Source organism: Lycorma delicatula, chromosome 7 (genome assembly GCF_047948215.1).
Source record: "Lycorma delicatula isolate Av1 chromosome 7, ASM4794821v1, whole genome shotgun sequence".
Taxonomy (NCBI): domain Eukaryota; kingdom Metazoa; phylum Arthropoda; class Insecta; order Hemiptera; family Fulgoridae; genus Lycorma; species Lycorma delicatula.
This window is the reverse complement of record NC_134461.1, coordinates 84595013-84621600: the sequence shown is the minus strand read 5'-3', so window position 1 is coordinate 84621600 and position 26588 is coordinate 84595013. Positions and strand designations below refer to the sequence as shown.

The window sequence follows — 26588 nt, the reverse complement described above, 5'->3', positions numbered from 1 at the left end:
CTGAATCATCAACTTCAACATATGAACTAAATGACAGATTATCTCATCAAAAACCGGCAAGGGTTAAGTGAAATTTACAAAGAAATAAAATGGGTATCTAAAAATAAGAATAAGAAAATAATCAAGTAAAATGATATAACAATTCAACATTTTTAGTAAATGAACAAAATGTTCTAGAATTTTTCTATTTGGTACATCAGATTAAATAATTTTATAGTTTTCTTTTCACCTAATTTGACAGTAACATTTAAGATATCATATTTAACTGAATGTTTGTTATCAGACTGATTAATTACAGAACGTGCCTAAGTTAAATTAAAATAACAAAACCTAGTTTTGTTAATATATCTTTGTGAGAAAAAAGTTTCTGGTGTAAATTTATTTTTACAACATCACAAAAATGGATTTCTGATCAGTAGCATTTTAACAAATCAGTATTCTTCAAAACTTTATTCTGTTATTAAGAATACAAAATATTCTTTTTTGTTAAATAATACAAAAGTGGGTGGACGGTGGTGATGAAGTGCGGAGACTCTCGAGCCCCTGAACTAAAAGACTGAGTCCCAGCAGGGCCATCCCTCCAGGGGTGTCCCCGTTAGAGGCAAAGTACAAAGGACCGAGTCCTGATTGCTGGGTGATGGAAGCTGGGAACGGCCTAGTTGTGCCTGGCGTTTCCCTCACCTGGCGACTAGAGGCCTAGATCCAGGGGAGTTTCTTCAAATCCACCAATCACTGGCCTCTGGTTACAATTATATATATATATAGGCTATATATAAAAGGTATATTTCTTGTAAGTAATGTTAAAAAATTTCATCAAAGCAATAATAAGACAAATGTGTGAAAGAAAACCACACGAGTGACAGACTGCTAACAAAAAAGAAAGACTGATAAAAGTTAGATAAAGAAATTTACCATTTGAGCTAAAATAACAATTAATCCCAGCTGTCGCATTAAAGTTGATTTACCACCCATATTAGGTCCAGTTACTAATACTAAACTAGAATCTTCCGCACCAATTACTGTATCATTTGGAATAAACACTTCATCACCAGTTGAACAAGGATATCTCCCTGATTCTACACTGACAACAGCCTTTAATCAAATAAAAAAATACTTATTAGTCAAACAGTAAAATGTACAAACAACATAAATGTTATAAAAAAAAATTAAAACTTTAGTGAACGATGTCATTACTTCTTTTAATGTAAGGACATTCATGTTTAATTATGAAGCGAGTCAACTAGTGACAACTTATGCAGAACATATTTCTTGTTTATTATTCATTTTTTATTATAAAAACGTCTCAGTTCTAATTTTTTGACAAAGATTATTTTGACAAAAAAATTCACATATAATAAAAAGATCTTATGATTTATTTATATAAAAAACCATTAAAAAAATTTAGAAATGTGATTATAACACAGGTAAAATTTTAAAATACATATATTAACCTTCCTAGTAATATATTCTAACCTTTCTGTATATTAGTCAGTACAAATATCCATTGAAGTAAAACTGTTCTTGTGATGATAATCTGGATATTATACACAGTGCAACTCTCGAACAGACAGTCATCTAGTGATAAATTGATTTTCTTTTATAAACTTTTGTTTACATAGTGTTTTGACTGTACATATGATTCACTTCTAAAGCTCTTTTTCTTAATTCTTAGTTTGTAATTCTAACATGCTTGAACAATAAAGTTTTAATTCAACATGAGTTAAAAATCAATTAGTCATGTTTAAACTTTATAAAAAAATGGTTCTGATGCGGTTAGAAATTTAAATAATAGTACATGAATGTAGTACATGTTAAATATGTGATTGATAAGAAAAAATTCACAAGCCTGATGGCTAAATAATCAAGTACTGAAAAAATAATCCCGATCAGGCATGGTATTTTTACATGCTACAAAAATTTTCATTTCAATCTCATCCTCTGAAGCAATAACTAATGGTGGTCCCAGAAGTAAAAAAAATTACTTTAAGATACTTTTAATTTAGAAACTGCAATTATTGATGTAACAGATATTATTTTAAGATCATCTTGAAAAACAATCCTGACTGAAAACTAAACTGGATAACTTACCAAAACATTCTCATTATTATCATCAAGATATTCAAATTTAGGAACACAAGTATCACCATCTTGACTTTTCGAATAATCAGACATACTTATTAAAACGTCAATTACAGATAAACATTGTACAGCTGCACGCCAATCATCCGTCCTGAAATATATAATAAAAAATAAATAAAATTCAAATAAACTTGATTTTATCAACATATGAAAAAATTAAATTGGTAAGTATTAGTTTTATGCAACATCTAACGCCTTTTTAATCAATATTCTATGTACAGTATAAATAACAAAAAGCCACAATTACCTTTCGCTAAAACGTGAAAATATTCTTCGTCTTAAATCTTGTAATACACTAGTTTTCAAATCCTCAGCTGCAATTTGTCTTTCTAATAAATCCTGAAATAAAATACAAATTTTAAAACAAAAATTAGTAAAACACATACAGAATATGTGGACATTAAAATAACTTATATTACCTGTTACATTACATATGAAGTGACAATAATTCATTAAAGAATATCCGTATTGTGCACTCTTACAAAAATTTTAATTGACAAATAATAATAACTATGAACAAATAATCTCTTCTTTGAAAAGCAAATGAAAATATTCTTAGAATATCAATATGCAGTCCTTCTATTGATTTCTGTCAGTAGGATGTATAGGAAAGCATATAGATAGCAGCAATTTGACAAATCAACAGGAGTTCCTTCTATAAGTACAAACCTGTTGTGGCAAAAAAAGTTTGTGCATTTTTAAAGAAATTCTCGGAATTAGAAATGTAATAAATGCAGATCAATTTCCTTGGAATCATTTCAATAGTCAAAACGGGTTTTAAACAATTACAAAATTCATTTGAGCCTTACTACTACAGCCAGTATACCAGAGAAACAATATAACAATCAAGAGAGAGATCATACATTATAACAAAAACTCAATGTACTTGAATATATCATTAAATTCCCAAAAAAAATAAGCGAGCTGTCAAGAAAGTAAGCTTTCATGAACTATTGTATAAAAAAAAACAAAAAAAACATAAAAATCTGTAATTTAACTAAGCATTTTTTTTTGTTCATGAAGTACTACCATATTTAACTACTCTTCCACATTCTCTATCATTATTAAAGTAAAGCGCAAGCTTGACTGTTATAGAAATAGATATCAGTCTTCATCATTAGCCACTCTCTAAATTAATTTTGCATTTTATCATCATCATCAAAATACTGACCACTGAAGAACTTCTTAAGGTGTAAGGTATAGCAGGTTCAAGTTTCTAGATGACAAGTCAAAGCATCAAATAAAATAATTATAATGGAATATTGAAAGTAATTAGATTTCATCCAAATAACATGATGAGATTTTACAATCTATAAGTATTCTTGGCAATAATGTGCACCCGCTTTCTCCATAGCACAGTAATTGGAAAACATGTCATGCAAACATTTTTTGCTGATTACACTTTAAATCATTATTCAACAAAGATGACAACTTTCAGGTTGGTGGGCATTCATCCTTCATTAAAGATCAGACCCATTTCCTAGTCATGCTATTACTGATTAATCTTTCACTATGTACTTCACATACTTGCCAATCTATTTTACACTGCACACTCCTATCATTCAAAAATGAATTACATCTGATTTCATGATTGGTGGGTTGAATACTATGGTCACAGATTAATAAGCCTATGATTAAATTATACATTAGAATCATTTAATTAATTCTGATAGATTTTTTTTAAATTTTTAATAATTTATTGATGAGTAGTTTTGTTTTTAACTTCACAATTTTATAATAAAAATTAATAATAATAATAATAACAACAGAGCTATCATAATAATATTTATTATTACTTTCATTATTTATAGATATGCAGCTGTCAGTAACCATCAAACATAAAAATATAGATAAAAAAAATTATAAATTCTTACAGTAATACAAGTAAATAAATCTTACAAGTAATAAATAAACAATATGTAGAAAATGTTTCCTTTTTTTTAATTTAATGCCATTAAGAAACTAATGATAGCCTTGTTGAGCCATGATTATTAACCAGTTCACTAACAAAATGTTTTAAGTAAATATATTGTATAAAATTGTAATGAACAAGCTTCAAAATTTTTATTGGAAAATTATCATAATATAAAGTGAGAAAATAACAATAATTAATATTACTTTGCATTTGGGAGTCCAAAATCGCTTATAACCTTTCCTTTGTCCTTGAATTTCATATTCACTACCAGCCCTTTTACATGCTGAATCAGGTACCTCTAATTGGTAGCGTTTCTTATCAGTACCCACAAAAGTAACCTGTATAACAGAAATAAGCAAGATAAAGAAATATTTTTTTTAATTAACCGGCATAATATAAAAATTTTAATAATTATTTTTTCACTTCAAATTTCAAGATTATAAATTACAACAGCCTGAAAGCCCTGTCATAGTTGATCTTAAGCTTTCTTTTTCCTGTTTAGCCTCTGGTAATTACCATTCAGATAATACTTCAGATGATGAGTGAGGATGATATGTATGAGTGTAAATGAAGTGTAATCTTGTACAGTCTCAGTTCGACCATTCCTGAGACGTGTGGTTAATTGAAACCCAAACACCAAAGAACACCCGTATCCACGATCTAGTATTCAAATCTGTGTAAAGATATCTGACTTTACTAGGACTTGTACGCTGGAACTCTCGACTTCCAAATCAACTGATTTGGGAAGATGCGTTCACTACTACACCAACCCGGTGGGTAAAGTTGATCTTAAGCTAAGTATTTCTAACTTACAACATTAACAACCACCTACATATAGCTGGAATTAACCCATTTTAAGTAAAATTTGTAAATCTGTACCAGCATCCTAAAGAAATGTCTTCTTGAAAAGTCATGGCTTATTTATTTTACTAAGAAAAACTTTTTCCTTAACAGAATTGGATTTCTGATGATATAAAATGTATTATTGTAGATAGTTATTTGTGGTTATTCTATTACAGATTTTTTTTTATTTTAATACTCTGTTGCTTTAGAAAAATATTAAAAAATTACCACTTCAGATAAAAACTCCCCTTTCAAAATTTTAATAAAAATATTTTAAGTTTTTTTTTTTGGAAAGAAATTGAAATTAATCATTATTTTTGCCTACCACATTATCAAACCTTTACAAGTATTCTTTCTTTTTGGAGGGATGGTGGTGAGTATTCAAAACCAGTAAACGTCACATATGTTAATGATAACAATTTAACAAAAGAAAACCAATTTTTTTTTATTTCTTCCCGTTTACAGCACTTCATAAGTAATTATTCTACCTTTACTGATAGGGTAAATGAAATATACAACCCAAGTACATCAGTATCTATAGATAATCATATTCAATGATTATCAATGTAATCGCACGTGCGCGGGGGGGGGATGTTTCTTTAAAAACCATCCATACTAATAATCTATATTAATTTTTATGACTGATTGGGTAAATGTTTAATATCATTACAAGTCAGATACTATTTCAGACTATGTCACTTCAAAACAGGTTGTAAACCCAGTTATACTTGGGAAGTTTATCTTGAAGTAGCAACACACATCTGCACAATTCTATTATAGGCAAGGCAAAAGTTTATTATCTTTAATTGCAGGAATATGAGACCTCATGTAACCGGAAATGCACAATGCCATTAGTTGGACTTTTCATGCAACTCAGATAGAAATTGCATTCCCTGGACAAGCCTAATATTCACCACTATATCAAGCAATCAGCTGATTCAACACAGCTTTCCCAGCAGAGTATACAGTGCCATATGCATACAGTTGAACTAATTTCCATAGTACAAATTCAGGGGAAAAAAATTAAAAGTAAAGGATGGAGGAAGAGGAAGCTTTACTAACAGATGAACTGGAAACCCATTAGTTCATGGGTGGAAGGAAACCGTATGCATATTTATGAGGTGTGTTTTTAAAGGAAGGTCTGTTTTGAATTTGCTGCCTATGAACATAATATAAACAGATGGTTTTTGTGTAACTCAATTATTTCAATCAATAGGCAGCTGTTAGCAACAACAGTTTAATAATTTTTTAGTTGTTTATATTCATCTATTTATAATGAATGCTACAATTCGTGATCCTGTCAAGTGTGAAGTATGATGAGAAGCCCAAAAAATTGTGACATTTACAGGCTGAATAGTATAAATATCACTTAAATAAGACAGTTTTCCATTCATTTTGTGAAAAGAAAAAAAAATATTATGAAGAATGTAGCAGCCAGCCATCAGTGATAACGGGATGACTTGAGTGAAAAAGTTGACAAAAAATTTAAAAAAAACTGGTGCTTCACTGTCAGAATTGTCTTTGATGTTTCACGACCATTGACTTATAAAGTTCTGAATGAAAAATTTGGATATAAAAAATTGTATGGCAGAGATGGGTGCTGAAGATGTTAACAAACACACACAAGGAAAAATGTCTTGCTGCTGCACACAAACTTTTGTGGTGTTACAAAAATTAAGGTGATGAATTATTTAATCACACTGCTATTGGGAATGAAAGCTAGATTTCTTATTCAAGCGTCGGGACAAAGCAGCAGTCGATGTGAAAGCAACACTCATCGTACAAAATGAAGAAGTTCAAAGAAGACCGTTCGGTAAAGAAACTTATATTTTTCGGAGTACTATTTTTTGGGATAAAAAGGATGTCTGCATGATAAATTTAGTGATCATAGATCATAGTAGTGAACTACTATGAAATCATATATATTGCAAAACATTAAAAAATCTCTGAAAAGCTATAAAAAAAAACAAATAAACAATGTGGGATGCTATCCTGCAAGATTTTGTTTTTACATAACAATACCCAGCCACACACAGCAGTCAGATAGTGAGGTATTTGGAAAGATTTTGTAGTAAAATCTTCAATCACCTTTCTTACAGCCCTGACTTAGCTCCTAACAATTATTATTTTTTTCTTCACCTTAAACAGTGGCTTGCATCATAAAATTTGACAATGATGTTAAAGGCAGCCGTTTAGAAAAGTAGTAAATAAGATGAAGCTTTATGCATAAATAATAAAGTCTGCTCATATTTTTTTAATTTTATAATGGATCTTAAGGTAAAAACACACCTCATATTTAGAGAATAAAAATGCATGTTAAAAGTTTCATTTGTATGTCTGAAAAGTTTTCATAGGTGATTTTCAGAGAAATTTTCTTTATGCATCGTATTATTGATACTATTAGGATTGTCCTTTTTTTAAAAAAAGATTTGACACACTACTTCCAAAAGAGAATGGTCTCCTTTCTGAAATCTGAATGAAAAAGTAGTATAATGATCTTTTAATTCCATTTTCTTCTCTTTTTCTAATAGTGTAACATAAAACTGAACACAAAGTTAATAAATTTTGTTTTCATGAACACGTTTTTCATATTAATATCACAATAAAGAAATATAAAAAAAGCTTAAATGACTTAAATCTAAATCAATTATACATACAAATTCAATAATGGTGATATAAGGACAGTCGATTTTTCAAGTTAACCATATACAAGGTCTGTCCAGAAAGTAATGTCACCAAGTCTACAAGTATGATAAAAAAACATTTATTTACATAATACATTAAGATTTTTCAAAATATAGTCCTCCTGCATAGATACATCTTGACGATGCTAACAGGATTTCCACTCTGCAAAGGCATCCTGGAAGGCCTGTTCAGGAAGTGCGTTTAAAGCTATTTCACAAGCTGCTTTTATGCCGACAATTGTTCTGTAATGATGACCTTTCAGGAGGAACTTCAAACGGGGATTTGGCCAGGTCATGGGAAAGGCAGCATGGGCTGGCGGTGAAGTTTTCAATCGCCGCTGATGTCTGGTCTGACACACCAGATCCTTGCTCTCAGTCTCTTGGGCACTTCTATGTAAAAATTTAGAGTTAACAGTTATGCTGGGAGATACAAACTCATGGTGGATGATCCCCTGATGCCAAAAAACACAATGAGCATGGTCTTGATCTTTGATTTGCTCATTCAAGCCTTCTTGCGGTAAGGGGATGCAGAGGTGTGCCAATTGGCACTTTGCCTCTTCATTTCGGAATTGTACTGGAACATCCATGTTTCATCACCCGTGACAACACTGTCCAAAAATTGAGGATCGTTTTTACACATTTCCAAAATGTCCTGGCAAATTTCCACTCAGCGATATTTTTGGTTGTTGGCCAAAATTTAATTTTAACTAACATTACTGTATTTCGTGCAAAGTAATGTTAGTTAAGACTAAAATTTTAATAAAAAGAGATCCGTCAAATTGATAGTCTATAGAATTTTAATAAGTTTAAACTATTTAGAGAACAATAAATACACAAGAGTTCTTTTTTCAAAAGAAATGATGGAACATTCCAAATCTAGAAAACAGAAAATCTGATTTTGATGAAATTAAAACCAAAATGATATCTGATATTTTTCTAAACTCATTTATCGACACTGGATAGCTAAGACTTTAAAAAATTTCATCAGTGTCAAAATTTCCTTACATGAAAAATTTTGATCTAAAATGTTTACATACTCTCTAAAAGAACTAGACAGATCTCTACAACTACAATATGATGAAGAGGAAATAAATTTAAAAGAGAAAATAATCTAATTAAATTATAAAAATGGTTAAAATCAATTAGTCACTTGAAAAATTCCAAATTAAGTTTTTACAGCCAATCTCCAAGAATTGAGAATGACGGAAAGAATGACATGATTTGCCAAAAGTATAATTTTGACAAGTTTTATTTTACAACGGAAGATTAAAAGATTTTGATTAAAAGATACCAAGAAACTGTAACTCATAAATAGGAGCTGACTCCCATAGTTGTACATTCATACACAAATTTCACAATTACTTACTTTAATATTAAATTACATACAAAGATGTTCAAAATTAAGCACAAATAATTAACTACTAATAATAACTAACATCAATAGTACTATTTTACTATAAAAACTAGTAAAATATCAGAGTAATATCACTATTACCTTTGCACAAAAATAAGTGCACTGCTCCTGAAGATATTTTTTCAATTCGACTTCAATTTCTTTGAGTGCTTCAACAGCACAGTCATATTCTGCATCAACACCAGCACTAGGTATAATACGACCTTCTTTAAGGGCCTCATCATGATCAAATGCATTCTAGAAAAAAGTGTTTAATATAATTTTTTTTAAATCAAAACTCACATCACAAGAATAATAGAACTAAACTTTTTTAAATTTGTAATAATTTACTTCCTCTCATTAAATAATGTTTTCAAAACTAAAGTGATTACAGAAATCATATAGGATAATTGTTATCATAAAACAACAAGCACATTAATTAAATCATTGTTTACAATACAAATAAACAAAAGTAATGTTTTTTAATTACTGTATTCATTCAGAAATAGATGTGATGTTGATGTTCATCCCAGTATGTTGAATTTATTTTAAAATTCCTCAAAATTAAATAAATACAATATTGAAAGATTATTCAGATTCTCCAAGCAGTTCCTGACTTTGAAGCAGAAAATACAATCATACAGGCATTTTCCCATTTATATATAAAGAAGATATTTTCATTAAAAAAAAAAAAAAAAGGCTGTAGAAATTGACATTATATACTCAGGTTGAGTTTACTGCATTTATATTGCAATTTTCTATTTTTCTATAAGTTTCTAATATTACTAATAGTGTTTTGACTGCTATGGTTATTAGCCTCTAAAAATGGCAACAATATGAATGACACCCAGTATTTTTTTAACGCAGGTGATCAATGGGAACTAGTTGCTAAGTGTGGCCTTGGCTGTTAGTATTTCATCCTTACTTCACATTCTTCAATTTCCAGGATGGTATTCTTTCTTGAGACTTTTTTCTTTTAATTTTTATGTCTTGGGACTAGACCTGCTTTGAATACAAACAACACAAATCCAAAGAAAAAACAGGGGGGAATTTTCACTCCTGTACTTCTATCTTTGTGCAAATAATTCAGACAATATCTTTGACACCATGTGCCATACCCTTTGGCACGTTTCCCATTGCTGCAAGAACTGGTTGCACTTGAACACCACATGTTCTGCAGTGTCCTTCCCTCCACAGTAATCACTCGGAGGATCTCAATGCCCACATGCACAGATATATTTTGAAGAAACTGTAACTTGTCAAGAACTGAGTCAACTCGTACCCCAATTCCTTGCATTCCAACTATCTGTAAGGCCTGCGATCAGTTTGTATGTAGCCTCTCTCCCCTAAATGAAGAGGTGGAGGGGTGCAAGTCCAGCCACTACATTGGTAGTATCACCTAAGATGGTCCTGTACCTGCAGCATAGCCAAAAGAAGACAGCACTGTGCACCTGGCTAAGAACTGTGTGAGCTTTCCCCCTTTCCAGCATGAAATACCAGACTGGTATTCCACAAAACATTTACGAGAGCATCACCAATGGCAAGACCCCTCTATCACAGTTTACAATCTTACCTAAGATGCTTTTATAGCATTAGTGTGGGGGAAAAATGAATACTCATTATATGAAATCATTAAAGTAGAAGATTATTTTATTGTTATATCAATAACTATAAAAATTCATTAAATAAACTATATTTTGTGCTCTTTTAAGAGAAGTATAAATTTTAAAATTCAAAACAAAATAAATTCTCTGATTTAAAAAAAAAGTAAAAACTTTTTCAGATTTTTAGAAATGTATGTGGACCAAGCAGTTAGGCTTAAATTTATTAAATAAAAAATTAGATAAATATAACAGAAATATGTTGAAAAATTAATTTATAATTACATTATAACCCAGTTAAATTACTTATCAGTAAAGTTTTATCTTGGCGCACTCAATTACATGAAAACTATATATGTAAAAATAAATAAACAGTTACTTTACCTTAAAAAATGTTAAATGACTACTTAAATCAGGGAACTGTCCAGGATTAGAACTATCAGGAAAGTGACAACATTGACGTAAAAGATCACATTCATTGCAAATTCCAGAATCTGGAAAAAAAAGGTTTTTCTTTTATACTACCTTACAGTTAAAAATAGTAACTTTTAACTTCCTTATGGTCTACTACACTATAAAAACAATCTTCTACATTGATAGGCTGTTGTAGAGTAGAAAGAAATTTAACCAGAAGTATGTTGAAAATAAACAATTAAAAAAATAGTCAGTTAGCGCAGTGATAAATCAATCTTCAGTTTGACTGTTGATAAGTGTCTGGCATTTGATTAGGCTAATCTTCCTTGTTTAATATGTATAGAAACAAGTCAGTCATAATAGTAAAATAAATAGGCAAAACTGGTTAATCTTTATACTGTATCTTCGTTAATTTTTTACCTGTACTGGAAAATACACTTCAAGGAATGCCAAAGAAATTAGTGATTCATAATGTCATACATAACAAGCAGAGCAAATCTTATCAACTTATGGCAATTCTTGATATATTTTCAAATACATCTTGGACACAAAAAGGAGTTGTTAAAGATAGATTTGAACTAATCAGTGCTATTATCAACTATTAACAGAAAAGCTAGTCTGCATTAGAATATGATTAAGAGTTATTAGGTTGTAGCAAGTTCCTTTTCCTTCTAAGAAAGATAATTACTGTGATAAAAGTAATAAATTCAAACCATTAAATAAAACTTCCATCAAACAACAAATAACTAAAATAAATCCTCATCATTATCATTAAATAACAAGATTAAACAATAACTTCTTAACTATTAGTAAATTAAAACATAATTTATATTATATTATTGGTAAATAAATTAAGATATTTTTAACAATTACATCATCAAATAATATATAAGCTACAAGAGGTTAAAAGTTGAATCAAAACTTTAAATATAATAAATTATATCTTTACATTTACATCTTCAAATATTATTATTAAGACTTTAATTTAATCCTAATGTCCAGGGTACTCGTATACTATATACAACTTAGCAGCAATGACCTATGATTATAATATGCTCATATATTTATAATTATTTTTTGCTTTATTAAGTGTACTTTAAGTTCAGAAAGTAAACCACAATTAGTGTAACCTGCTATCAACAGATCTTACTATCAATTCTAAACAACACAGTTATTAGAAAAAGAATTAATAGAAAACACAGAAGGTTTTTTTGAGGCATTATATAAAAATCTTCCTTATTACAAACAATGAATCTAATTTCAATAAAACAGGTTATGTATGTGAACATTTAACGAGAGGTTATATCTAAAGTAAAAACCATTTCATGGTAAAAAAATTTATTCTGAAAACTTTATAAATATTTTTTATTTCTCTTTAACTACATACATTATACTACTGCTCTATATAATTATCACATGAATTAAGATATTTATCATAGTGATACAGCAGCTTCAATATACCCTCATCGTATTCTTCTGCCGCCAGTCCATTTAACCACCAATTAACAGCGTTTTTAAGTTCATCGTCACCCACAAATTGCTTACCACTCAGGAATTCTTTTAATTTTCCAAACAAATGGTAATCAGGAGCTATGTCTGGACTATATGGTGGGTGTTCATAAATTTCCCATCCAAATATTCTCAGTAAATCACGTGTCGGATCCACAACATGTGGATGTGCATTATCATGCAGCAGGACGATGCCGTTGGTCAGCTGCCCACATCACCATTTTGAATGCCGCACCATAACTTACATACAATTTTGCAGTAGACTTCTGTATTTATAGTCATTCCACATGGCATGAAATCAATTAGCAGTATGTCAAACCAATCCCAAAAGACTGTGGCCATCTGTCTGCATCCAAATGGCTGTGGTGGCTTGACCTTTGTTGGTCTGGTCGGTGACTGAAGATGACACCATTCACTTGACTGCCATTTTCTCTCTGACATGTAATACAAAATCTATGTTTCACTGGCATTAACAATTGAATTAAGGAATTCATCACCTTTTTCTGTGTAGCACATCAAAAATTCCAAAGCAGATCCTATTTGAATTTTTTTGTGACGTTCCATTAAAGACATGCGGCACCCAACATGCACAAACCTTTCTGAAGTCTAAATGGTCATGAACAATGCAACCAATAACAGCTCTTGAAATATCTGGAAAAAGAAGGGCCAGGTCAGAAATTGTTGAGTGATGATCTTTTCTGATTTCATTGATGCATTTCAACAAGTCCCTCAGTGATTATCGAGAGCCTCCCCGAACTTTCTTCATCATGCACATTAATTCTGTCATTTATAAACCTTTCACACCATTTTCAGAATTTCTTTAATTCATTACATTATAACCAGACACAGCAAGTAACTGCCTATGAATTTCAGCCAGCTTAACGATGGTTTAAAAAATGGATGACTCCATGTATTTCACAGTCGGTGTCAACATCGATTTTCCTATTCATTCTATAACATAACTCACACGCAATCAAAGATACTGCAATGCGACAACTTACAAACAACAATGCAGTGTGTACAATACTAACATGGCCATGTATGACAACACAGGTTTGTCCACCTTAAGGAGAGAAATTTCCCAGTGGTCTTTACTTTAGAGATATCCCTCATATATTAGTGCAAGATAAAAATATTAACGACATTGAAGTTACAAAAATAAATTGTAGTAGCTTCAATTACAAATTTGGGTAGAATTTTCCATTTAATTTTAAAAATATTTTTAAATAAATGAAAAATATCAAGAAGTTTAGTATACTTTTCAATTCACTATAACATATATTTAACAAAATAAAATCTAATATGTTAAAAGGTTAAGATTATTATAACACTATATAGAAAAAATTGGGAAAAATAATTAATCGTCTTTATAAAAGTAGTAACTGAAAAATAATTCAAAAATATTTTGCTTAATGAATTTTACATAAAAAAAAATGAAATAAACAGTTCCTTATTTATGCACATTAATATCATAAAATATAATCTCTGACAATAACAGCAGGCAAAATAAATACTTATTTCTTTAATAACATCATAGAAATTAATTAATAATGAAGAATTAAAACAAAATACCTTGCAAAATTTCAGCAATTTTTTGAGCATTCTGATAACCACTTAGTACATTAGTAAATTCAACAATACGTTTTTTAGAATAAGTTTTTTCTTCAAACATAATTGCTCTATTTTCAGGATGTGATGGTTCTAAACCAAATGTGCTCTGGGCATAAATTCTGAAATTAACCAATATATATTATGTTAGAAAGATATATAAATAATAGTCAAAAAGTTTAAGAACTTACCTCCTATTAATACTGTTATTTTAAAAAAACAAGACATTACAGGCTTATTTTTAAAAGAGTATGACTAGGAGCACATTTCTGTGATTTGGAATCTTCCAATAAAAGCTGTGTTGACCAATTGGCTTTTAGAGTATAGGAAGATCACAAACTATTAGTATGTAAAGCTCAATATTTAAAAGAAGTTTTCTTTGTACATGTTTAGTACAAAAGTCCTTGAAAAATAAAATGAATTCTCTGCTACTTACTCAAAAACTTCTAAAAACTGTTGTATTGTAGTTTTTCAAGTACTTTTTAAATAACTATGGTGAATTTCAACATTCAATCAACTCAAAAACGAGAAATGTTGAGATTTTATTTTTAAGTAAAAACCAATAAATTCCGTAGTATTTACTTATTATTATAGTTAAATTTCAATGATGCATTTCAAATACAGTAAGACCTCTCTAATTTATCACTTGTTAACTGTCACCCACCCATCTGAATTTTTTTTAACCATACCTGTACATAAAAATGAAAAAAGAAGCTAATTCCAGCTGATTAATGAGTTTTTGTACATAATTTCTTTGCAATTATACCATTCACCAATAACACCAGCTATTTCACCAATAACAGACATTACATAACAAAGTAATGTTCTAACACAACATTTGATAAAATTATCTTATCTGTTTTTAAACACATGTAGGTTTATGGAAACAATTGTTTCACATCAGATTATTCTGGGATTGAAAACAAGTCAGACAAAAACTCAATAGAATGGAGGAGAGAAACAATACATAAGTTGAAAAGAAATTTTTGAGTAAAGAACAAATCATTACTTACTTATGTATAAAATAGTCTTATTTTTTGAAGAAACTACATTCGGCTGAAAAGTTTCTGACATGACAAAGAAAACAACAGTTTTTTGGATTTTTTGCTTTTATTTTTCAAAATAATCTCCACAAGACTAATACACTTTTAATAATAGTGCTCTAATGTAGTTAAACCAACTTTATAATACAATTCATTGAGCTCCTCAAAGCAACCTTTATAGCATCAATGACTTCATCGTTGAGCTTAAATTGTTATCCACCAAGTTAATTTTTGAGGTTAGTAAATAGGTGATAATCATTGGATGCTAAATCTGGTGAATAAGTTAGTAGGGAAAGTAACTGAAACTTCAGTTCACTGATTTTAGCCATTCTGATGATTGACGAATGACCTGATGCATTGTCATTGTTTTACCCTTTTCAGGGTAATCAATAAAGATAATTTTTATCCCAGTAAACAGTCGCCATAACCTTATTGGCTGACAAAGCTGTTTTTGCCTTCTTTGGGGTTGGTTCACCTGGTTCTGTCCATTGTTTTGATTGTTTACTTTCAGAAATGTAGTGGTGGACCCAACGCTCATCCACAGTTATGAATCGACACAATAATTCACTGGGGTTCTACTTGTACAATACCAAATTTTCAGTTGAAACAATTTTCCATTGCAACTTTTGCTCAAGCGTTAGTAAACATGGCATTCACCTTGTGTAGAGCTTCTCCATGCCCAAATAATAATATAAAATATTGCCTACACATTCATTTGACATTTTATCAATCTCAACTATCTCACGTGCTTTTAATCTGCTGTCACCCAGCACGTTTATATGGATTTTCTCTATCATTTCAGGAGTTGTGACCTGAAATGATAAGAGCACCTGGAGTATGGGTCATCATCAGTACTTTTGTGACCTTATTTGAATTCAGAAACCCACTGTTTTATCACTGAATATGATGAAGAAAGTTTTAGTGTTGAATATATTTCTTGTGCATTAAACCATTCATATAGAAGTATTTTATAATCACATGTTTTTCCAATTCCTCCATTTTCATGAAAATAACAAAGGCATCTTTTTCAAAAGGCTGTAGACCTAGACTAATAGAGCTACTAACCTGAAATTTGGTATAAAACCTAGTGAAGGCTGATACGACAGAATACCAATAAGAAATTAAACCTGCTGATGCCATCTTTATGTCAAGCCAGTAACTTCTTAGCCCACCCTCATAACGGAAAAAAAATTTTGATTAGGAAATAATGTAAACAAGATGAATTGAATATATACAGGAAAAAAGAAGCCAAAATGGTAAAAATAGTAATGTAACAAATTTATGTCCTTTTTACAGAAAAGGAAAAGAATCTTTTCAGATAAAGAATAATTGTCTTCTCTAATAAACAAAAACGGATGAATAAAAAATATGTAAACCTAAACATAAATCTATGAACAATTCTTTTTTCTTTTTTGTTATTGTGTTAAATGCATTATGGTTTCGTTCTTTTTAATTTTTTTGCAACAGGTTTAAATTTTTTTAATTTATTGCGCAGACTTGGTATTCATCAGATAGAAAAAGGTTATGAAACACACACTGTCTACTACATTAGTGTAAAAATAATTGCAGCAAATTTTGATTTCTGGAAGATTTTAATTAGGATGTATTACCATTACCTTTTTTATTACAATAATTGGATGTATATACAAAGTTAATAATTCTGTAATTTGTCATTTTTCCCATTTTATCATTCCTTTGACCATGAATTATCGTTTTATTATAATATTCATTTCATTATCTATCTAATTTATGTAATATACATTCTATGAAAGTCACCCCATGCAAAATATTTTAATGTACAAAATAACACAGAATTATATTGAACAAGGAGTAAAGGAAACTTTACATCCTAATTTAATAAATTAATTGTGTTGATTCATATAAGGTCTTTCAAAAAATTATTCAACTTTTTTCTTCTGAAGAAGCTGTGGTCATGAGGTAAGTTCCTTTTAGTTGAACTTTTTGTACATGAAAATTTTTTTTCCATGTCAGGAAAGTCAGTCATTGTTCTGCAATCTTTCATAAATTCCATAAAATTTGTAAATTTTCATAAATTTTATATTTATGAAGTGAAGCTTCTTAACGCAGTATTCAACATGGGGAGTCAACTGAGGAAAAATGAGCATCATGCGCTGGCTGATTCCCTCAATATGCCTACCACGTGTTATGTATAGATACTATTGCATCTAGACACATTTCAATTGCATTGCTAAATTTAAAAGAGAATAAAATCATGCTGCAGGAGTTGCATTATATAAAAAACAAAAATGACATTACAAATGTGATAATCTCAAAATTTGATTACAGACAAAGACAATTACAAGTGAAATAAGTTCTAAAAACTTCTAATATTGGAGATTTTTGTTCAGCTACATGCCAATTGGAAAACGGCATTAAATTGGTTATGGTAATTGTATGCATTTAACTAAATTAAAAAAAGTGATGAAATAATAAATATGTTCCTTAAGAGAGTACTAGCAGAGTATAACGAATGAATTGTTCAATGGATGGGGTACAAATATCACGAATTACCATTTATTTTGTCTGGTGACTTCAATGTCAATCTTGTTAACAAAAAATCAAAAGCACCTAAAACAGTTTTTTAAATATTTAATTTATCGACAAATAGTCAATAGGTGCAAGCTACAACAAAACATGGCATAAACTTTCATGCTGTTTTTTTCAAGATACTTAAAATAGTCTCAAAATCTGTATCAATCAGTTACCACAAACCAATAATTACTGTGACAGAATCCGATGATTAACATTCAATTCTACATTACAATTTTTCTACATTTTATGTATATAAATATTTTTTACATGTGTATTTCATTATTAGTTTATATTTATTAAAAAAAAAAAAATTATAATTTGTGTATTTGCATATACATTATTTTGCACCATTAATAATTCACATAATATTGCGTAAAAAATTTGCTTCTGTAGTATGTCTATGTACCGACACACTCGTTAAATTTTTTCTTCATTGTTTTTATATCTTTATATATAATTTTATCTTCACGTTTTATAACTTCCTTCATAATAAAACATGCTGAACGATATATCAAGTTTTGACAACAGCTCATAAAATAGCTGAAACAATAGGTAAAATAGAATAACCTTTCAGTGATGATATTAAAGGAGTTAGAGATGTAAAAAATCATTAAACATTTACCAAAATAAGATGTTGAAATTACTGAAATATTTATAATCTTATCATGAAAAAATATCAGTTGACTATCTATGAAGTTGCTGATGATGATATATCGGCAAAAATTCAACTAGTGTTATTTTAACATGAGAATTGAGTTTATGCAAGTTGAATCCTACAACTTGCTGCTCTCAACTGAGATAAAAGAGCTTCACACTATACTGGATAGGGTGTGTTAGACTGTGACAATAGCCAATCTTACTTTCTTAAGAACATAAAAATTGGTGATGAAACTTACATATGAGGGTTATGACCATAGATTAAGGCTCAGACATCCCAATGGATATCATCAAACTTTCCTAAGGTAAAGAAAACAAAAAGCTTAAGAGTGGATTAAAACTGATGATTTTATTATTATTATAGAAGACTTGAACACTTCTCTGGATCACATCCAGAGTTGTAACTCGGGAATTTATTCCCACCCAAGGCTGACTTGCCTTTGAAAGTCAAATATGGAAGGTCTTTTAAGAAAAAATCCACCGTCTGGTAAATACCAGAGAAGGCTGCACTCGGATCCGGTGGGCAGCTGCTTAAAAGATAACAATGAATCGGAGCATTTGGAAACACCCAAAAACAACACAACTTCAAAATTGAGGATAAGACACAAGCAAATAAACAACATTGCCACTTACAACATTAATTCTCTAACTCAACCCGGCAAATTAAAAACTCTAACAGACATAATGGACAAACAAAATATCCTAATCGCAGGACTTCAAGAAATGAGAAACACCGATCGAGAGCCGTTTGAATCTCAGGGTTACAGAATTTACAAAGGAATCCCCGGGAAACGTGTGATGAAGAATTGCCCACAGTTTGGAACAGGATTTGCAATCAATCTTAAAATAATTGATTCAGTCGTAGAATTTAAGTCTTACTCCCCCAGGATTTCAACCTTAACCCTAAAATCAGTCAATAAATTCTACACCATAATAAATGTCCATGCTCCCACCAATGATAAAAACAATCTTAAAAAAGATAGAGAAGAGATGGACAAATTCTGGGAACTTCTTGACCAAACTGCAAACAACATAAATAAGACCCACACCAAGATTTTAATAGGGGACTTTAATGCCCAACTTGGTAAAAACGAAGATATCGTGATATTATCGGAAAATGGCCTGCCCAAAAGAAAACTAACAAGAACGGCCAAAGACTTGTAGAATTTTGCAGAAACCATAATATGATCTCAAAATCCACCTATTTTATGAGAAAACCAAACAAATTGAAGACTTGGAAACACCCAGATTGGAAAAAAGGGGAATGGCAACTCAATCATGTTTGCATGGACCGGAATTATCACAAGGAGATTTATAATGTAAAAGTCTTGAGAGGAACAGATACTGGATCGGACCATTACTTAATTAAAGTTAAAATAAAATTCACCCCGCATAAAAAGAAAAAATCCCAACCTAAAAACAAAAGAGCTTATGATCCACATAAATTAATAAACAATGCCATCTTTGAAGAAACAACAAAAAAAATCAAATTAACTAATAATTTAAAAGAACTGACATCCCAACTGAAAGAAATAGCTGAAGAACTAGCCCCTATAAACCCAAGAAAAAAACACCAATGGTGGAATGAAGAATGTGACAAAGCAGTCAAAGACCGACACCGGGCTTGGATCAACCACCAAACCCAGAAAACTGAAGAATCTAACCATGAATTCACCAAACAAAGGAAAATAACTCAGAAAATTATAAGAGGAACCAAACGACAAGCCCACAAAAACTTGATTCAGCAAATAGAAGAAAGTTCCAAGAAAACTAACTTCCGAGACTATTATAAAATTTTTGGTCAGGCTCTTCAAAGATATGAACCACCCACCCTTATGCTGAGAGGAAAAAAAGGAAATATGGCCCACACCAATAAAGAAAATGCTGAAATTTTGGCAGAAACCTTCAATAGACTCCTCAACTGTGACGACCCCCCAGAGCTTTTTGAGATTGACACTGAAACTCCAGTTAAAACTTCACCAGTAAATATCAACCCGCTAACAATTCAAGAAGTTCTCGCAGCCTTAAATGAAATAAAAAACTACAAAGCAAGCGGAGAAGACCAGCTTTTCGCAGAACTCTGGAAACACTCATCAGTTTATTCAGTCAAAACTTCCCTACATCTATGCCTCGTGAAAATATGGAACGAAGAAAAACTTCCAGAACACTGGACCACAGCCCTCATTCATCCATTACATAAAAAAGGGGATAAAACTAATCCGGAAAACTACAGAGGCATATCTCTTCTGGATTGCACATACAAAATCCTGTCGAGAATCATATACAACCGATGCAAAGACCAACTTGAACTGGAACTTGGGGAATACCAAGGGGGATTTAGGCCATGGAGAGGTTGCCCGGAGCAAATAATATCCCTAACACTTATGATGGACTTATATAAAAGACGGAAAAAACAACTAATAATCACCTTCATCGACTTTAAAAGGGCCTATGATTGTATACACCGACCATCCATGCTGAATATTCTGAAAAACCTGGGCCTTCACCCTAAACTCGTAAACGTGATAAAATTAACTTCAACCAATACCCAGTCCAGAGTGAAATTCAGAGCTGAACTCTCTCAACCCTTCTACATAAAAACTGGATTGAGGCAAGGAGACGGCCTCTCACCACTCCTTTTTAACTGCGCCCTTGAATTTGTCATGAGAAAATGGTATGAAATAAATCCCAAAAATATAAAAATGGGTACTAAGAAAAACTCCATCACACTAAATTGCCTAGGATTTGCAGATGACCTCGCTCTTTTAGCAAATAATATTCAAGAAGCCAAAACACAAATCATGAGCCTTCAAAACCTAGCACAAAAGATAGGGCTTCATATATCTCTTTCGAAAAAACTGAACTAATGGCCATAGATCCTCTGGTAATAGAGCACATTACGGTAAACAATCAGAAAATGAAAATAGTAAAACAATTTAAATATCTAGGGGAAATAATAACTTATAATTTAAATGAAAAAGTGACATGGCAAAACAAGACAAATAAAATGATTAAATCCCAAAAATTAACTTGGTCAACATATAACAAAAAATGCCTTTCTGCTAAAACAAAACTTAAACATTATAAAACTGTAGTACAGCCAGAAGTCACCTACGGAAGCGAGACCCTTTTCAAAATCACTCAGAAAAACCGAATTGAAAAAATTCTGAAAATAGAGAGGAGAATTGTCAGAACGTGTATCAATAAAAAACACCAAAAAGAAGGCCAATGGTGGATTGTGCCAAATGAGGTGGTGTATCGAGAAATAGAGCCTGTTACTGATACTATGCGGAAAAAAAGAATCTCTTTCTTTGGTCATCTCATAAGGACACCGCAAACAAGACTGTCAAGAAATATCATTGAAAAGCTCTGGTTCCAAAAGCTAGAAGTAGGATGGATCAAAGAAATTAGAGAAGATATGAAAGAATTGGGAATTTCCCTGACTGACCTACAGAATAAAACTGGAAAAATTACAAAGCTAAAAGATAAAAGCATTAGATTTAAACAAAAGACAGACAAACGACAAAATACAACGAAGAGGGTGTTTACGGATGAAGAAAAGAAAGCAAGATCTGAACGGATGAAGAAATACTGGGCAGCTCGGAAGAGTAAAATAACACGCTTTTCTCAGAAAAGATCCAACTAAAATTGACTTAAGTGGTCCCATGTTGGCCGTAAAAGCATAATAAATAAATATAGAAGACTTGTACATTATGAATATCCAGAAGGTTAAACATTAATAAATACTATTATAAACAAGGTTTTTATCCACTTAGTGATTCTGTTGGAAGCAAAACACCAGATCTATGGTAATAAATGACAATTAGACACTCCATCATGAAATACCCCGGATCATTCCTTATATCTAGTGCAAAATCTTTTTTTTTAACCACACACATACAGACCCTCCAAGTTTGTTAGTCGCATATCTTCTTTATTTCTTCCCAATGTGAATTATGATATTTCCTCGAACTGAAAATACCACATAAATGTCTTTATGAGGCAAAAGGAAATTTAAAAAGATGAAATGACAAAGCTGAAAATCACTAAAACAATACCTCCATAAATTTTTAACAGTGGGATAAGTGCAGGGTTTAGTGTACTACATCATGAGAATCACACTTGGAAGGAGGTAATAGCTAAAAATTGAATTGAACAAGCAAGATATTTTTATTTTAAAATAAAAAGGTCAATAAGTTTTGTATAGATCTTGTATATATCGTGGATAATGGTGTTCTTTGGTAGCTGGGTTTCAATTAACCACACATTTAAAAAATAGTTGACCTGAAAGTGTGCAAGACTACACTTCATTCATACATATCATTCTCTGAAGTAATACCTTAAGGGGGGGGGGGGGTTCCGAAGGCTAAACAGAAAAGAAAGATCTTGTATATATACTCCATTTTACAAAAAAGCAAGTCAGGAAAATATCCCTTCTGAACATCTACACCCTTAACTCAAGATTCAAGTGTGCAGTTCATCCATCACTTAATTTCCTCTATGTAGGAAAAAATAATTGGAAATGGAATAATTTTTTTTAACTTGCTTAGCTCAAGTTTGATAAGTTTAAAACAAAATATAACTGGCTTATAAAATAATAGCTTTTACTCATTTTATGAGTGCTTACAGCTCATGTCAGACTGCTGACTGAATTTATATTTTAAGCAATATTTAATTGTTTTAAGGTTTCATATTTATTTGCAACCTGTATCTGATGTCAAAAATGTAATACCTGTTTATGTTCTGTGTTTATATAATGTAACTTGAACTTAACATTCTGGCTAAGTGCCAGCAAATGAACAAAGAATATTATAATAATAAAAATGGAGTCAAACCATTAAACATGATACCTGACTCAAAACAAATAAAAATTTACAATTTGAAGTTGAAATTTATAACTGAGTACATGTAATCTAAATAAACATTTTTTCTAACAAAATGACTAAGATATTCATTTCCCCATAATTCTATTTAATGCTTAGAAATTTAATAAAACATTAAATTATTTTATTATGTTAATTTAATACAAAATCTAGTACTTTATAAAACTTTTATGTTTACTATAATATTTAAACGGACGAAAATAAGGATCTTACTTCAGCTAACTCTGGTACATGCAGTTCCATTTATTTTACAAATTTCAAATAGTCTCTTTAGTAGTATTATAATAATGTTTTACCACAAAAACTTGAAAAAAAAATTATTTCACCAACCTTGATAACAGTCTTTCTAAATCAGGCAACTGTGTTAATAATGGTTTTACTTCATCAACTACATGTGAATTCTGAATTAAAGTTGATACAACTTCCTGACGACTAATTATACTTTTAACATTATATAATGGGCTACACATCCACTGATATAATAACCTGTATAACAAAAATAGTTATATATAATATAAAGTTACTAAACATACAATAATAACAAAAAAGTTTAGTTAATTTTTATAACAAATGATTTAATACATTTTAAGAAACACAAATTACATTAGAGCAAAATACTAATTTTTTTTTTACTGAATGTACATAGTCAAAACTATATATAAAATAATTCTAAAATATGACAAAAAAAATGTAACAACATACAAGAGAACAAAACTGCTTCGAATATTATTTAAATGAAAACCACTGAAATACAGTAAAAACTAGGTAAAGAACATTTTATCAAGAAATTATAAAAAATTAATATTAGTTGTATGCATTGTCAATATTAAAGATTCTTTTTTCCACCAAACAGTTTTTTTTTATTTTTAATAGATTCACCATATAAGCTTGAACTTGTACGTGGGAATGTGGAATGGAAAATTTGTAACACATGAGACATGCCATGCCTGTTCACAATTTGAACCCAGGACCTTCCAGATATAAAACTGAGACACTACTGCTCTACTATGGAGACTGAAATTTTTCCGTCTCAGTTCTTTATCTCTTTTATCTGATGATATATTTTCATAACCTAGACAAATTATGTTCTTCACTTTCAAGAAACATTTTTAATACTGAATTTATTCCTGAGACCTATTTTTTCTCAATTTTTCAGGTCATATTTTATGTAAAAACCCCTTATATACTTCCCTTATATGCACCTGTTAATTTGGGTTCCAAGAATTACAATATGGCTTAATTTTATCACAGAAGACAGGCTGAAATCTTTCACAGCCAACACTTACTAACAAATAGTTTCCAAATGGTTACTTGAACTTTCTTCTTTATTTACACCAGTAGAACATGCCCTGAAAGTTTATTATATTTTTTGTGAATCACTGCATATTTATTAAATGGATGTATTTAATATTTACCTCTTTCCAAATGCAGTACAGCAGTTATCAAGTTTATGCAATAAAGTGCCTTCAACACCACCTGATGAATTTTCAAGAACATGAAGATTCCTTAATGTAACAGCATCCAATACCTGTAAATATTAATGAAATTAAATCAGGGCATGTAATAATACTACCAATGAAATGCAAATCTGATTTCATTATACCAGTAAAACAATGGAGAAAATAAAATTAATGGGAAATAAACATTTAGATATTTTGATATTTTTAGAACATTTTAGATATTTTTGGGAAATAAACATTAACATATGAGGGTTTTTTTTTGTCCTCAGTCATTTGACTGGTTTGATGCAGCTCTCCAAGATTCCCTATCTAGTGCTAGTCGTTTCATTTCAGTATACCCTCTACATCCTACATCCCTAACAATTTGTTTTTCATATTCCAAACGTGGCCTGCCTACACAATTTTTCCCTTCTACCTGTCCTTCCAATATTAAAGCAACTATTCCAGGATGCCTTAGTATGTGGCCTATAAGTCTGTCTCTTCTTTTAACTATATTTTTCCAAATGCTTCTTTCTTCATCTATTTGCCGCAATACCTCTTCATTTGTTACTTTATCCACCCATCTGATTTTTAACATTCTCCTACAGCACCACATTTCAAAAGCTTCTAATCTTTTCTTCTCAGATACTCCGATTGTCCAAGTTTCACTTCCATATAAAGCGACACTCCAAACATACACTTTCAAAAATCTTTTCCTGACATTTAAATTAATTTTTGATGTAAACAAATTATATTTCTTACTGAAGGCTCGTTTAGTTTGTGCTATTCGGCATTTTATATCGTTCCTGCTTCGTCCATCTTCAGTAATTCTACTTCCCAAATAACAAAATTCTTCTACCTCCATAATCTTTTCTCCTCCTATTTTCACATTCAGTGGTCCTTCTTTGTTATTTCTTTTGTTTTGTTCTTGTTTATTTTCATGCGATAGTTCTTGCGTAAGACTTCATCTATGCCGTTCATTGTTTCTTCTAAATCCTTTTTACTCTCGGCTAGAATTACTATATCATCAACAAATCGTAGCATCTTTATCTTTTCACCTTGTACTGTTACTCCGAATCTAAATTGTTCTTTAACATCATTAACTGCTAGTTTCATGTAAAGATTAAAAAGTAACAGAGATAGGGAACATCGTTGTCGGACTCCCTTTCTTATTACGGCTTCTTTCTTATGTTCGTCAATTGTTACTATTGCTGTTTGATTCCTGTACATGTTAGCAATTGTTCTTCTACCTCTGTATTTGAACCCTAATTTTTTAAAAATGCTGAACATTTTATTCCAGTCTACGTTATCGAATGCCTTTTCTAGGTCTATAAACTCCAACTATGTTGGTTTGTTTTTCTTTAATCCTCCTTCCACTATCAATCTGAGGCCTAAAATTGCTTCCCTTGTCCCTATACTTTTCCTGAAACAAAATTGGTCTTCTACTAACACTTCTTCCACTCTCCTCTCAATTCTTCTGTATAGAATTCTAATTAAGATTTTTGATGCATGACTAGTTAAACTACTTGTTCTGTATTCTTCACATTTATCTGCCCCTGCTTTCTTTGGTATCATGACTATAACACTTTTTTTGAAGTCTGACGGAAATTCCCCTTTTTCATAAATATTACACATCAGTTTGTATAACCTCTCAATCGCTTCCTCACCTGCACTGCGCAGTAATTCTACAGGTATTCCGTCTATTCCAGGAGCCTTTCTGCCATTTAAATCTTTTAATGCTCTCTTAAATTCAGATCTCAGTATTGTTTCTCCCATTTCATCCTCCTCAACTTCCTCTTCTTCCTCTATAACACCGTTTACTAATTCATTTCCTCCGTATAACTCTTCAATATATTCCACCCATCTATCGACTTTACCTTTCGTATTATATATTGGTGTACCATCTT

The 26588-nt window shown here is 30.7% G+C and overlaps 1 protein-coding gene across 1 annotated transcript in view; it reads right to left on the bottom strand.

The window, feature by feature from the left end:
* The window catches only part of Msh6 (DNA mismatch repair protein Msh6), a 68599-nt gene that overhangs the window by 12511 nt on the left and 29500 nt on the right, over positions 1 to 26588 (bottom strand). Inside the window, exons 12-20 of the mRNA XM_075370645.1 lie at positions 24658 to 24770; positions 23573 to 23728; positions 14071 to 14228; positions 10960 to 11069; positions 9077 to 9232; positions 4258 to 4392; positions 2387 to 2478; positions 2089 to 2230; positions 913 to 1092 (exon numbers count right to left, since the gene is read on the bottom strand). Coding sequence (XP_075226760.1) covers positions 913 to 1092; positions 2089 to 2230; positions 2387 to 2478; positions 4258 to 4392; positions 9077 to 9232; positions 10960 to 11069; positions 14071 to 14228; positions 23573 to 23728; positions 24658 to 24770 — 1242 coding nt within the window. The remainder of the gene's footprint in view (positions 1 to 912; positions 1093 to 2088; positions 2231 to 2386; positions 2479 to 4257; positions 4393 to 9076; positions 9233 to 10959; positions 11070 to 14070; positions 14229 to 23572; positions 23729 to 24657; positions 24771 to 26588) is intronic.